The 16,416-nt window shown below is 40.8% G+C and overlaps 1 protein-coding gene across 2 annotated transcripts in view; it reads right to left on the reverse strand.

Annotated features, from left to right (window-relative positions):
- The window catches only part of tbcela (tubulin folding cofactor E-like a), an 87,997-nt gene that overhangs the window by 31,210 nt on the left and 40,371 nt on the right, over positions 1-16,416 (reverse strand). For both annotated transcript variants that reach the window (XM_028463783.1, XM_028463782.1), the window contains one exon: positions 4,504-4,643. In XM_028463783.1, the coding sequence (XP_028319584.1) occupies positions 4,504-4,643 (140 nt within the window). The remainder of the gene's footprint in view (positions 1-4,503; positions 4,644-16,416) is intronic.

Genomic DNA, 16,416 nt, shown 5'->3' on the forward strand with positions numbered 1-16,416 from the left:
GTTTTACCTTTGAACCGAGTGGTCAGAGCTTAGCTTCCATGCCTATAAAAGCAAGAGAGGTCTGTGTGTGTGTGTGGAGCAAATATCTCCCCGACGCGGTGCGAGTTCGACCTGAAACTTGGTCAACGGGTTTCAAATACCCCGAGTGTGTGTATCTGTTATTTTGGAGTAATTTGGTCATTTCAAAATGTTTACTTTAATTTTATTTCACTTCTGGACGGCCCCGAAATGAAACCTATTCAAATTTTGACCTCAGGGTGTGAGGGGGCGCTAGCGCACCATCTATATCTATTTCACTACACAGCTCCTCACGCGAGCAAGAGTCACGTCCTCCACTTCCTCCTGTGCCATGCTATTGTTAGCTTCTCAAACACGGGAGCTCTCTGAATAGATCATTTGAAACCGTCAGCCACTGGTGAGTCTTTTGCAGACAAGTTTCTCATTGTTTAAACCACTAGTACAGTACCCGTCGGAAGTATGAATTCATGTGGGAGCATAAGGGGTATATTTACAGGTGCAAAATGTGAGTGCAATTTTCCTAGTTTAATTCTATGGGACATATGCATTACTTCATCATCACTTTTATATTTTTTGTATGGTGTATTTTTCTGTAACATATGTTTTCTGTTGTCTTTGTGTGCATAAATGTTTGCTGTTTTTTTATTAAATTTTTTTTGTAATGTATATTTTTTTGGAGTCATGTGTATTTTTGTATAATTATTGTTTTTGTTGCTATTGTAGTGTGATTCAGGAGAAACTTTGTGTATTTTTTTGTTGACCGAGTTTCAGGTCGAACTCGCACCGCGTCGGGGAGATATTTGCTCTACACACAAACACACACACATCCACACAGACATTTCTGTCATTATAGTATAGATATAACTGTTGCTCAATAACGCGCTGTTTCACTGGAGTCAGTATTGACCTCAACCCGTTCAATACTCCATCTGGAAAACTGCAGATTCTCTGTGGTGCCGTGCATGGAAGCTAAGCTCTGACCACTCTGTTCGAAGGTAAAAAATGATTTTTGTTTTTTAAAAAAAGACAGCCGAATTGTAGATAATACTTTAATTTACTTACTCACTCATGTAGTTTGGAGTTTTACGTTCTGTTTTGCGCAGTTTTGTTGTTTTTCTGATTGGCGCTACAATGTCTATGGAGTTTGGTTATCAGCGTCTCAAACATTTCACGGAGCACAAACACACGGCATTTATTTATTTATACTAAAAATATACTAAATGAGTAAAGGAAAACACACAAAAATGCACAAAAAGACAACTGAAAGAATAAAAAATACACATGACGCCAAAACATGTACATTACAGAAAAATACAATGCGGGTGCACGAAGGAGATGGATGTAGACACACACACACACAATATTATAATAAAAATATACTAAATGTGTAAAATAAAACAAAAAATTAAACAATATTTATACAAAAAGTACACACAATTACAACAGAAATGCATAAAAATACACAAAATTAAATATTTCTACAAAAAAATACACAAAATGACAACAGAATCACACTACAATGGCAACAAAAAACTATAATTATATAAAAACACAACAGAAAGATACACAAATACACATAATGACTCCAAAAAACATACATTACAGAAAAATACACCAAACAAAAAAATATAAAAGTGAGTTAAAAAAAGCAAACACATTTATCATGTTCATGTCCCATAGAAGGGAAATCGCACACAATGTTTTATTTTGCACCCGCAAATAAACCCTTTATAACACTAGAGTACAGAGTATGTACACCTCTTTGTACATACAATCTTCAAACATATACTCATTTGGCCATAACTAACTCTACTGAAGCTCCCACATGAATGCATACTTCCGACGGGCACTGCACTAGTTATCTACAATTCCGCTATCTTTTTTTAAAAACAAAAAATCATTGTTTACCTTCGAACCGAGGTGTCAGACCTTAACTTCCATGCGCGGCACCACCAAGAAACTGCAGTTTTTCAGATGGAGTATTGAACGGGTTGAGTTCAATACCGACTATAGTGAAACAGCACGTTAATGCAATAGTATGTGTCTGCAGAGCCGGAGGCACCAGCTACAGGGCTGCTTTCTTCTTCTACGGCCACACGTTTACAGCACTTATCATACACAGCGCCACCTATTGCAACAGGTAATCACAAAAGTTTACATAGTAGCACATGCTCATTAGCCACGATTTTTGCCACCAATGACGGATGTCAACGACGGTCAGCACTTGAGTACTGACCATGAATCATTTTATTAAGTTATAAAAAAAGGTGTATTTGTTTTATAATGTAAAACTAAAAAAATTATAGTGGGACATCACGTATCTGTTTATTTTATAACGTTTTATTGTTTGCTATAAACTGTTCCGTTGTTTTTATTGCACAGCAATTTATAAAGTGACAACAGCTGCTATAAACAAAGGTAGCATTTGTGTTCGTGTGGTGGTCATGTCCTCTATCTTTCCCACAGGGATTAAAGGTTTATTTTTCCGTGAATTACTATTTTTTGAGTAGCATGACACAAAATTGATCGTCCTATTATCAAATATTGTCATTGATAAGTGTGAATTCAGATATTGTTGAAAAGGATATGAATAATGTTGGGTATGTGTACTCATTAAAATAAATTACATTGAGAAAACCCTTACTTGCACTGAATTAAAAAACATTTTTGAAAAATACACTGAGTTTGAATTACAGTAACTTAATCAAACAGCAACACAACAATGTATTGCATAGTACTGTTAAGTAAAATAGTCTTGGTAGAGCTGCCACAGGGGAAGATGTATTTTGGATCACCATATTGTACTAACAATGTAGTATTTTGTACCAAAATGATCTGAAAATGTCAATTTTTTCTTTTTATTTGAAGATGCACATAACAATTCAACTAGGGAGATCCATCCCTGCATTGAACAAGTGCACCACATACTGTGAAGATTATCATTGCCCATTCCACTTTAATGCAGTGGTTCTCCATGAAGGTAAAGTTTGCAATTTCCCAAGAAACATAAATGTCTTGTCCTGATACTTGATTCAGGCTTTTTTTATTTATAATTTACAGTTTAAATTTATATTGGCCATAAAATTCTGATATAAATGTTCTCTGTTCCAACATTTTAGGATATACGATTCACAGGTGTGGATTAAATTGTCGGCGGACATACTATTATCACTGCATCTATTGCCAGTCAACCTTAATACGAAAACGAGAATTGGTTAAGCACTTGGCTTTTTGTAAAAAGAAGTACCCTGCACCAGTTTCTTCTATCACAGCATCAGCCACCACCGCCACCCCAGGATCAGCCACCACCGCAGCATCGGCCACCACCGCCACCCCAGCATCAGCCACCACCGCCAACCCAGCATCAGCCACCACCGCCACCCCAGCATCAGCCACCACCGCCACCCCAGCATCAGCCACCACCACAGCATCGGCCACCACCGCCACCCCAGCATCAGCCACCACCGCAGCATCGGCCACCACCGCCACCCCAGCATCAGCCACCACCGCCAACCCAGCATCAGCCACCACCGCCACCCCAGCATCAGCCACCCCAGTCTATGCTGTCCACAAATCTTTTCTGGGCACCAGTATTCTTTTGCATGTTCAGTGTAAGGTATGGGGTGAAAATCAGCATGTTTCTTGAGAGTCAGCTGAGTGCCAGGTAAACACAGATCTGGCTTGGCAGAGTGGATTGAAAGCATATCAATGCATACACCTCAAATCAATACCATACTGTACATTGTATGCATCTTCTCTTGTACTGTTAGAAGAAACACTCTCTAAGATGGTAAGCTGCAAGTGGTTTGGCTTTGTTTGTCTCAATCTGCAAAATCATGCCAAACAAAACCATGTGCCTCTCTCCATTCATTCAAAAATTGGAATCCCCAAAACAAAGAAATATATATCCATTTTTGAGCCTACAGTCGGTATTACCACTGACCCACTTCCTTACAAAAAGTAAGGGAGTGAGTGTGGCTTATCGCCAAGCAAGGGGAATATTGCATTGGACAACTTTAACCAAAAAAAACAAGAAAATGCTCTCTATTAAATTAACAGCAATCAAAAAAGCCATTACAAAGAGATGGCTTAAACCTGAAACACCAACAATTAAAGACTGGATTAACACTGTTCAGGAGATCTACATCATGGAAAAACGTTCTACTTTAATCAGATAACAAAAGGATACATTTTAGAGAACATAGTCAAGATGGTCGGAATATATCAAGCCTATGAGATTTGATTTTTTTCTAAACACTGCTTTTTGACTCAATACTGGTATACCATCTTTTCATATTCAAAAAACATTCGAGAAATGAGTGGCAATGCCCCACACCCAAGTTGTTGTTTTTTTTCTTCTTCTTATTCCTGTTTGATACTGTTAAAAGCAGAAAAAGCTAAAATGTTGTCAAATTGCAAGGTATATTTTCAATTTGTTAATGAAAGAAAAAAAAAAAAACAGGAGCACTAATGTGAGAACATTACCTCATGCCAGTCCTGCAGCTTGTTGTGAGACAGGTCCAGCTCCATGACATGAGCACAGAAGGCTGCAATTTCGGCCTGGTCTCCTGCTCTGCTGATCCCACAGCCATTTAATACTAGCACGCAGGGCAAGTTCAGGCGATCTGACAAGATGGAGAGACAAAGCAAGAAATGGCAAGAAAAAAACAAGTGTGTTCAAACATCCATAATCATCTTTGCAGAGATGGCACCTACAAAAAATAAAAGTATAAAGAAAGGTTAGTTCTTTATACAGAGTTTTGTTCTTGATCAAATTACAATTTCATTTAGAGGACGCTTTTATCCAAATTGATGTACAACACCAGCAGTTAAGGTAAAGGGACATGCTGAAGATCCCATCACTGCGGGATCACTGTGGGATGTTCAGCAAGTAAAGGTTAAGGAACCATTGTCCCAATCAAAAACCAAGATTGAAGCGTGAACACGGGTACAATCAATACTTCAATTAGGAGTTCACCTCATCATAATAGTGTTACATTCTTTCATTTGTAGGGGGTCAAAGGGTTTTGAATGATAATACACAATATATTTGCATTACCATGACAATGTAAGTGGGAATGGAAAAAAGAATTCCCAACTCCGTTGGCTGTATGTGCTTATTGTTAATGAACACAAGTTTTTACACATTACCAAAAGCAGAGCTGCCAAGCCTCACGCTTTGAGTGTGACAGTCACGCAATTTGACGCATTCTCACACCACACGGCATTTCTCACGCTTATATTTCCCCATTCATTACACTTTTTATTTTTTTCATGATAATGAACTTTGGTTCTCACGGCATTCCGTAGCTCGAGTAACTCTGATTGACTGACCGAGATAACCATTCCCAGACCAATCCATGTCTCCTTGTGCCTAAATCTAACCAACCACGGCAGGCATCACACAATAAACCAATCAGAAGCAACGTAAGGCGGGTCTTGACGAGCTGGTCTCTAAATGACACCTCACGCACGAGTCGTTGACATGCCTTCAGAAAGTGTTTCTAGAGAACTGACGCCGTCTGAGATGGTATGTAACTACCCAATTTTGTTCACTGTATATATTGTGTGTGTGTGTTTGTTATACTGTTAGTTTACTTGTGTAAAAAGCTAACACTGCATGTGCTGCTGAGGGAATTCTTAAAGAGACAGTGTCCTGAATGTGATTTACTTTAAAAACTACTTAATCAACTCAGAGCTGCCCTGAATTTAATCACATTTCAGCCTTAATGAAGGAAAAAGTCAAAAGTGACACAAAATATTGTTATTTTGCTGCTAGTGATTAAAAAAAAGGGTCTTTGTGGCTCCACTGACTTTGACCCATTATTGTATTGTAAAACCCCCGTAAGGCTTGTGGACCGGGGGCTTCCGGTTTAGCTAAGCATGGTGTAGGACGCGTGTTGGGGAGCTCCTGCTGAGTGAAATTATTTAGTTGTAAATGGGCACTATTCCTGGTGTTTTTTAAACCCTAACTGGACTTATCCTCTTCTTCAACCGATACGCCTGAATTCTCACCGTGAAAATGCCACCAAAAAGCGGTAAAGCAGGAGGCAGCGCTCAGCCTAATCAGCGGCCTGTTGCTAACGTCACCGCCTCGCCTCTGAGTGATTTACCACCCCCGGAGTTTCCCAGCTGCACGCCGCCTCTCAATGCTATAGATACCACAGCACTCAAGGCGGAGCTTCTGGTTGCTCTTCGAAATGAAGTTGTGACTGTATTTCGGGCAGAGCTTCAAGCGGCTTTAAGTGAGAATCTCTCTTCCATTAAGACCGAGCTGCTCGCCTTAAAAACGGAATTATCAGGCAGTATCACTTCTACACAAGCGGGACTAAAAGTCACGGTCACTGAGATGGAGCAGTCCCTTTCTACCTGCACGGACGACATAGTTGTCCTTAAAAATAAGGTCGATCAGCTCTCCAAGGAATGCTTGAAGCTTGAAAACAAGTGTGAGGACCTGGAATCTAGAGCCCGCCGTCAGAACATAAGGATTATTGGCGTCCCAGAAGACGACTCTGCTCCCGTATCTCCGATCGGCGTGGCTAAACTACTAATGCAGGCTTTCGACCTGGAAAAGGAGCCGCTGGTGGACAGAGCCCACCGGTCCCTTATGCCTAAACCCAAACCTGGCGACCGTCCCCGCGCGATTGTGGCCAGGCTTCATTATTTCACGGACTGCTCAGACATTCTGAAAAAAGCGAGAGAGAGGCAGCGCATAAACATTCGGGATATGTCCATCTCCGTCTTCCCGGATCACACCACCAAGACGGCACGGGCCCGTGCTGCTTTCAACGACGTCCGTCGCCAGTTACGTGAGATTGAGGGAGTTCGGTTCGGACTGTTACACCCTGCTCGGCTGCGCATAATCCACAGAGGCGTGCAGCGAGACTTCACATCACCAGAAGAGGATAAGTTGTTAATTCAGACGATGACCAAATAAAGCACGGTTGTTTTTCCAGAGGACATTGTTCACACTGTTTTCTAGCATGGCTGTAGGTTCCTGGGTGAGTTAATACTTTCATGCACACTGGCTTCCCACAGGAACCGAGCTGAAGAGACATGGTTTAGTTTGTATAACTACAGGCTGCAATAGTTTGTTTATTATATTTACTATGTTATTACCGCTGTGCTGTTGGCAACTTTTACTATATTGTCTATTTGTGATATCAAGAAATTGGGATATTTTAGTTTTGTTTTTTAATTCATTTATTATTATTATTTGTTTATTCTATCTTCTTATTGCCCTACATTTTGCGTTCTGTTAACATTTCACTCATTGCAGGGGTTTCCCCGTTATATCTAGGCTTAAGTTAACTAGCTGTAAGTAGCTCAGTAGGAGAATGGCTCCCATTGGAGTCAGCACGGCTGCTCCTATCGTTTGGGCATGGGAACAACTAATGTGCGGGGGTGGGCGGGTGTGTTGGTGTTGTGTCTCTGAATACCTGTGTGTGTGTGTGTTTTTTTTTTTTTTTTTTTCTCCCCCTCTTCCTCCTCCTCCCCACGGTGCGGTGGGTTGGTCAATTTTTTTTTGATCATCATGTAAATGACCGGTACTAACTTGTATAATTCGGGATCCTGTACTAGATTTCTTAGTTGGAATGTTAAAGGTGTAAATAACCCAGTTAAGCGCTCGAGGATATTTTCCCATTTAAAGCGTTTTGACGTGGATATAGGGTTCCTCCAGGAAACCCACTTGCGTGATAGGGACCAAATAAAACTGAGATGTCCATGGGTTGGAGATATTTTTCACTCAAATTTTAATTCCAGGGCAAGAGGAGTGGCGATTTTGGTCCGCAAAAACATTCAATTAACTGTTTCTAAAATTATAAGTGATAAAAATGGTCGGTACGTGATTGTTGCTGGCACTCTATACCACAACCCAGTTTTATTGGTAAATATTTATGCTCCGAATTTCGACCACCCAAATTTTATGAATAAATTGTTTAGCAACTTACCTTTCTTGGACACACACCTTTTGATAATGGGAGGTGACTTAAATTGTGTTATTGATCCCTCCCTGGATCGCTCGAATTTGCGCACCCTAACACAATCCCGTATGGCCAAGTCAGTTTCCGACCTTGTGCTCGGGAATGGTTTGGTCGACCCTTGGAGGGTTCGCAACCCTCAAGCCAAAGATTTTTCTTTCTTTTCTAATGCACACCAATCCTATTCTCGTATTGATTACTTTTTTATTGACAACTCTCTTCTTCCTAAAGTTACTTCTTCTGCTTATCATTCGATTGTTATTTCAGACCACGCCCCTCTAACTTTAGACATAAAATTCCTTGACCGGCCGCGCTTTTTTTCGCCCTGGAGGCTTAATCCTCTGCTTTTGTCTGAGGAGGCATTTAATGTATTTATTTCATCTTCATTAGATGATTTTATTACATTGAATAAAAACGACTCCGTCAGTTTTTCAATTTTATGGGAGTCTTTGAAGGCTTATATTCGTGGACAAATGATTTCATATTCAGCATATTCAGTAAAAATTCGCAAGGCAAAAGTACAAGAGTTTACGGCAAAAATTTTGGACACAGACAGACTAAATTCTGTGAACCCAACCCCTGATTTGTTGAAACAGAGACTTGACTTACAGGCAGAGCTTGATTTCTTAACAACAGTGGATGCAGAACGCCTTATACAACGTTCTCGAAGTACCTATTATGAATATGGCGATAAATCGAGCAGATTACTAGCCCATCAGTTAAAAACACAATCTACTTCTCGATTGTTTCCTCAAGTTAGAGACTCAACAGGTTCACTCACATCTGACCCAGCTGTTATTAATACCATTTTTAAATCCTATTACTCCTCTCTTTATCAATCAGAATTTCCATCCGATGCATCAGCAATGAACTCTTTTTTTGATGAGCTTAATTTCCCTACTGTGGGTTTAGATGTAGCAAATGTGTTGGATGCGCCTCTTACTTCGCAAGAAATTACAGCTGCCATTAGATCGATGCAAAGTAACAAAGCCCCAGGTCCCGACGGATTTTGTATTGAGTTTTATAAAAGATTTGTGGATAAGTTAACGCCTCTTCTCATTTCAATGTATAATGAGTCTCTTGAACTTGGTTTACTGCCTCCGACTCTGACCCAGGCCTCCATAACCCTACTTTTAAAGAAGGACAAGGACCCTGCTTCGTGTGCCTCTTATAGGCCCCTGTCTTTGTTAAATGTTGATGTCAAAATTTTAGCCAAAGTCCTGGCCATGCGCCTCGAGAAGATTCTTCCTACTATTATTTCAGAAGAACAAAATGGTTTTATCAAAAGGCGTCAGCTGTTTTATAATATCCGCACTCTTTTCGATGTAATTTTTTCTGTAAACTCTTCCTTAGTCCCTGAAGTGGTCATCTCAACTGATGCAGAGAAAGCATTCGACCGTGTAGAGTGGAATTATATGTTGGCGGTACTTAATAAATTCGGAATAGGTAATAGATTTATAGCTTGGATTCGCCTTCTCTACACTTCACCCCAGGCTAATATTCACACAAACAATACTTATTCTGACTATTTTACACTTTCACGTGGTACCAGACAGGGATGTCCTTTATCCCCACTACTTTTCGCGCTGGCCATTGAACCTCTGTCAATTGCCTTATAATCCCTCCCCATTTACCGCGGGGTTTCTCGGTCTGATATTGAACTTAAGGTATCACTTTATGCAGATGACCTGCTCCTTTATGTCTCAGACCCACTGTCTAGTATAGCATCTATTTTGGACTTACTTCAAAGGTTTGGCTCCTTCTCCGGCTATAAAGTTAATTTTCTTAAAAGTGAATGTTATCCCATAAACCAATCTGCATTATCACTTAAACAATCTGACATTCCTTTTAAGTTGAGTGTGACGGGATTCAGGTATCTGGGGATTAATGTCACCCGCACTCTACCTTCACTTTTTGCCTCTAATTTCTCCCCCTTGTTGGCCCAGGTCAAGGCTGATTTACAGAGGTGGAACTCCTTGCCTTTGTCTTTGATAGGTAGAATTAATGTAATTAAAATGTCTGTGCTGCCCAAATTTCTTTTTATATATGCACCTGTATTTCTAACCAAAAAAAATTTCAAATCACTTGACCAATGTATTTCTACCTTTTTGTGGTGTGGGAAGACACCCAGAGTAAGATATTCATTGCTGCAACAACTTCGTCTTGGTGGAGGATTGGCATTACCAAATTTTTTGTTTTATTATTGGTCAGCACATATTCAAAAGGTGATTTGTTGGCTTAAATCTTCAGATTTGCTGTGGTGCAAGTTGGAGGCGCAATCGCTATACTCATCCTCTTTACTGGCTCTGCTTTCCTCCTCCCTGCCACTAAATCCTTCAAGCTTTACAACTAGTCCTGTGGTGCTGTCCACCCTCAAAGTCTGGTTTCAGTTTAGACAGCATTTTAAATTTGTATCTCCATCCACTCTCACACCTGTTGTCAAAAATCATATGTTTCCTCCATCACTTACTGACAATGTGTTTAAGAGCTGGCAGAGCCAAGGCATTACGTGTTTCAGGGATCTTTATAAAGATGGTGTTTTTTCGAAATTTTCGGACTTGTGCATAGATTTTAATTTACCAGCCTCCCATCTGTTTCGCTATTTCCAGATCAGACAGTGTACCTCTAGCCTATTCCCATGCTATCCCTCTCTCCCTGTTGACCAACCATGGGAGGATCTCTTATCACTAAAGCCCAGCCAGAAAGCTTTAATATCTAAAATATACTCCCAGTTATTGTCATTTGATGGCAACTCGGTTTCCAAACCTCGCGTTGCTTGGGAACAGGAGTTGGGTCTTCAGTTTACAGATCGGTTGTGGGATAAGGCCATCAATAATATACGTTCGAGCACACCCTGTGCTAGGCTGGGATTAATACAATTTAAAGTTCTGCACAGAGTTCATCTATCAAAATCTCGGTTATCCCGAATATACCCTAATGTTTCAGATCAATGTGATAAATGTCAGGCTCCATCCTGTACTCTAAGCCATATGTTCTTTTCATGTCCGAGCTTACAGAAATTCTGGAACGACTACTCCACAATTATGTCACAAGTTATGGGGAAATGCATTAAAATGGGTCCCTTCCTTGCTATATTTGGCCTTTCTGTTGATTCTTCTAATTTAAACCGCCTACAGTCAGATATATTGTCCTTTACATCTCTGTTAGCAAGACGATGTATTCTATTCCTTTGGAAATCCCCAAAACCACCTTCGATTGCCCGCTGGCTTAGAGATGTTATATATTTTGTTAAATCTGAAAAGATAATGTTCTCTGTGATGGGTGACACTGCTAAGTTTGTTCGTAAATGGAAACCTTTCACGGACTACTTTAACTCTTTGAAAACCTTACCCCCTGACTGACTCCCCCTCCATGCTGCCAATACCTGCCGCCCCCCCCCCTTTTTCTTTTTTTTTTTTTAATTATTATTGTTTTATTAGCAGTATTTGTGAAGGTTATCATTACAAATGCCACGTTTTTCTGCACTCTTGTAACCCAATCAACCATTCATCACAGTTAATCACTTGTACGTGAGACTTCATTTGGGTTAATTTATGTCAAATTTGTATTTTCATTTTTTTTTTTTTTTGCTGTACTATTGTATTAATATATATATATATATATATACATTACTATTATAATTCCTGTCAGAGACACTGTTTATGTTGTTTGGCTCTTTTTTTTTAGGGCCTTGAGTTTTATGTTCATTGTAAATAAAAAAATGATGGGAAATGTGTATTATGTATAATTTTTTGTTTACCTTTGTATTCCCAAATGAAAAAGATAAAAAAAAAAAAAAAAAAAAAAAGGCTTGTGGACCGGACTCTGTCTCTCCTTCCACCTTAAAGCACTGTGCTGATCAGCTGTCTCCAGTGTTCACAGACATGTTTAACACCTCACTGGAGACATGCACCGTACCAGCCTGTTTTAAGGCCTCCACCATCGTTCCTGTCCCTAAAAAGCTGAGGACCACAGTACTTAATGACTACAGACCCGTCGCTCTGACATCTGTGGTCATGAAGTCCTTTGAACGCCTCATGCTCTCCCACATCAAGGACATCACTGACCCCCACCTGGACCCCCTGCAGTTTGCCTATAGATCCAACAGGTCTGTAGACAATGCTGTAAACCTGGCTCTCCACTTCATCCTCCAGCACCTGGACTCCCCAGGCTCCTACGCCAGGATCCTGTTTGTGGACTTCAGCTCTGCTTTCAACACTACAATCCCAGCTCTCCTTCAGGACAAGCTTTCCCAGCTGAACGTGCCAGACTCCACCTGCAAGTGGATCACAGACTTCCTGTCTGACAGGAAGCAGCCAGTGAAGCTGGGAAAAACCATCTCTGCTCCCCGGACCATCAGCACTGGATCTCCTCAGGGCTGTGTTCTTTCTCCTCTGCTCTTCTCCCTGTACACCAACAGCTGGACCTCCTCTCACCAGTCGGTCAAACTCCTGAAGTTTGCAGACGACACGACCATCATCGGTCTCATCTCTGATGGAGACGAGTCGGACTACAGGTGGGAGACAGACCGGCTGGTGTCCTGGTGCAGCCAGAACAACCTGGAGCTCAACGCTTTAAAGACAGTGGAGATGATAGCAGACTTCATGAAGAACCGAGCCAACCTCACCCTGGGAGACTCTACAGTGAGCTCTGTGGTGTACTTCTGCTTCCTGGGGACCATCATCACTCAGGACCTCAAGTGGGAGCTGAACATCAGCTCCCTTATCAAAAAAGCTCAGCAGAGGATGTACTTCCTGCGGCAGCTGAAGAAGTTCAGTCTGCCAACAAAGAAGATGGTGAACTTCTACAGCTCCATCATCCAGTCCATCCTCTGCTCCTCCATCACCATCTGGTACGCTGCAGCTACGGCCAAGGACAAGGCCAGACTGCAGCGTATCATCCACTCTGCAGAGAAGGTCATCAGCTGCAATCTGCCCTCCCTCCAGGACCTGTACGCCTCCAGGATTTTGAGGCGTGCAGGAAAGATTGTGGTTTCAATCTCTCCCTTCTGGAAGGAGGTTTCGGTCCATCAGGACCAGAACCTCCAGACACAAAAACAGCTTCTTTCTCTCTGCCACCATCCACATGAACACACCCCAAGTCACCCACTGAACCACCCGATCACCACCTCCATGATGACATTATCTGCTGCACTGTATATATATATATATATATATATATATATATACATACATATATATATATATATCTCTATCTCTATCTCTATCTATCCTTTATGTAGCCCTCATCCTTTATATTTATCATTATTATTATTATTGTTGCTGGGTTGTTCTTTGTTTTGTTTTTTGTTTTTTTGTTGTTTGTTTTTTGCACCAACTACCAAGACAAATTCCTTGTACTGTCCTTAAAACTGTACATGGCCATTAAAAACGATTCTGATTCTGATTCTTGTAAAACTATTGAAAAAAATAAATGGTTTATATCGCCTATTGCCATTTTGAAGAAAAATATAGAAATAGGAATATTTGTCCATATCACCCAGGCCTAATGTAACTCAAAGCAGAAACGTTTTATCTTGTAAAGGTTAAGGTAAGCTAAATGTTATATCAGAATAAATACATAGTAAATGAAACAAATACCTTGTCTAATCTAATGTTCATTTGAACTGTTCTTATTTGATTATTTTTGTATGTAATAGTGTATTTCTTCTTGACATTCATTCAATAAAAAAATCACTTGATTTTTTTTTACATGATTTGCTTTTTAATGACCTCCTTTCTGTTGCAGACAAGGAGAGCTGAGGTAAAGGTAGCACTGCCTTGGGCCACAGTGTTTTAAGTGGGAGCCCCCTGCCTCTGTCATCAAGGCATCAACATCTGTGACAAACCTAAAATATGAGCAGTGTTTGGAATAACGGCGTTTTAAATAACCGCGTTATGTAACGGCGTTTGTTTTTCAGTAACGGGGTAATCTAACTAATTACTTTTTACGCCGTTAAAACGCCGGGTGAAAAATAAGGTGAGCGATTATGATTGGCTAAGGCGACGTGCCAGCACATGCGAGACACACACACACACACACACACGTATTTTGTCAAAATTCTTGTTAGTTTTCATTTCTAATTTCTGGTGAATTAACACTAGCATTAGGAGGCCACAGTGCAGGGAGAGCCGCTGGCATGGAGGTTAGGACATCAGTCTTAAGGTAGAAATCAACGTTAAAACAGGACAAAGCCATGTTAAAAAAGGACACATTTTTTTCGTCGGAACGAATCAGGTCACTAAAGTCTCACTCTTGTCATTTTCTGAAACTTGGCAGCCCTGCCAAAAGCTTAGATATTTGTAGGCAATACTAGCAGTGAACTAACAGCATTATGCTAAGTCATTGAGGATTTAACAAGCAGTTATTTAGAGTCAAAGTTACAGAGATTGTGCAGGGCAATAATCAAACCAGGGTCACCTTGGTGATTGCTTGAAGGAAGGTAGAAGCAGGCTCTGGTCACACTGAGCTAAAGTATAATTACAAGAAAATTCTAAGCTATAAAGTGTGGTTGTAGCTGCACGATTAAAGCTTTAACAGGAGTTTTGTGTGTGTGTGTGTAACCTGACACCGAAGACCAGTTTGGGGAGGCATAACCGCTTGGAATATTTTGACCAAACTTTGCTATATTAGGGTCAAGTACCTAATTAACAACGTTTTAAAACCTAATATCAATTGAACAAACCAATGAGGAGATTAAAAGCCCCCTTCGTCGAGGGTCGGTGCGGCGGCTGGGGTCGGGACGGTCCCCTCTTAGCTCTGGCAAAGGGGGCCGACAACGGCAGCGAGGCCAGGGAGAAGGGATGCGCCACCAACGAGCCGAGCCGAGCACCGAGTCTCTGACGGCGGGGAGAAGAGTGCTCCTCCAGCCCATAGACTGTAGCCCCGGCGCAAGCCCAGCCCCGCTTCGCATCCCAGCCCTGAGAGCCAATCCTTATCCCTAAGTGACAAATCTGACTTGCCAACTTCCCTTACTAAAGAATCCACATTGTATTGTATTGGTTTATTTGAAAGGGGACAGTGCAATTTCATATAACCCATGAACAAACATGGTTAAAAAAAAGCCAGAATTAGCCAGGAGGCTATTTTTCATCTGTAGTCCCCTGGCCAAGATGTAAAAAGGCATTAAAATACAAGCATGACAATACATGTACAAGTCAATAACAACAATAACAGTACCTGTTACAAAATTAAAACACACAAAAAGCACATGTTCAAAAGGCTACGTTATCTAGTACAATACAATGCAGTGCAACATGCTCGACTTTTAATGTTGGCAGACGTACATGTTAATAAGACAAATTTTCAATTTTTTTGTAAAGGCCTTGTAAGTGGTTAGCTGTTTAACCTCCTCAGGTATTGAGTTCCACTCAGCAGCACCCCTAACTGACCAGGCCGAGCGACTGAAAGCACTCCTACGCAGAGGGATGACACAATTGCCTTTTACAGAGCCTCGAGTGACGCGCTCAGAGCTGTTTCTTTGGCTGACGAACTCTGCCAGAGGAGCTGGGGCCAAATCATGTGTTATTTTGTATATGAGACTCAGATCCGCAAATCTATGGAGACTGTCCCAATTTAAAAGGTGGTACTTTTTTAGGATTGCACAGTGATGATATTGCCTTGGTTTTCTATCCAAGAGTTTAATGGCTTGTTTGTATAATGTTTCCAAAGGTCTTTTCTGCACTCTGACTTGCCTGAGACCAACTTGTTAGGCAGTAGTTAAAGTGGCTGAAAATCATGGAATGTAGAAAAATTATTGCAGCTTCGGTTGACATTTCATTTCGGATTGAGCGGAAATTTGCTAGAATAAACTTGATATTTTTACATAATTTGTCAATATGGGCTTTAAAGGAGAGGTGAGAATCTATTACTAACCCAAGGTATTTGTATTGATTTACAATTTGTAATTTTTCTCCAGCAACTAGTATGTCAGGATTAGATGAGGTTCTATTGGTTTTACTAAAAAACATACCTACAGTTTTTGAAGTATTTAGCTGCAGGCAGTTCTCCTGCAGCCAGGATGTGACAAGAGTCATTGCTTTGGTAAGTTTATCTGCAACAATGTCCTTGGAGCGACCGTGAACAAATACAACGGTGTCATCTGCATACATCAAACATTCAACTTCAGAGCAGACAGTCGGCAAATCATTAATATAAAGGCTAAATAAGAGGGGCCCTAATATTGAGCCCTGAGGAACCCCAGTGGTTAGCCTAAGAGACTCAGACTTGCTGTTGTTAATTAATACAGAATGAGTACGATCATACAGGTATGATTCAAACCAGCTCACAGTGTCACGAGAGAAGCTAAATTGTGAGAGCTTAGAAAGTAGAACAGAGTGGTTTACTGTGTCGAAAGCTTTCCTGAGATCTAAGAATGCCGCCCCTACTACTCCACCCTTGTCAAGAGAAAATTTTA

This window comes from Gouania willdenowi, chromosome 13, assembly GCF_900634775.1.
Source record: "Gouania willdenowi chromosome 13, fGouWil2.1, whole genome shotgun sequence".
Lineage (NCBI taxonomy): Eukaryota > Metazoa > Chordata > Actinopteri > Blenniiformes > Gobiesocidae > Gouania > Gouania willdenowi.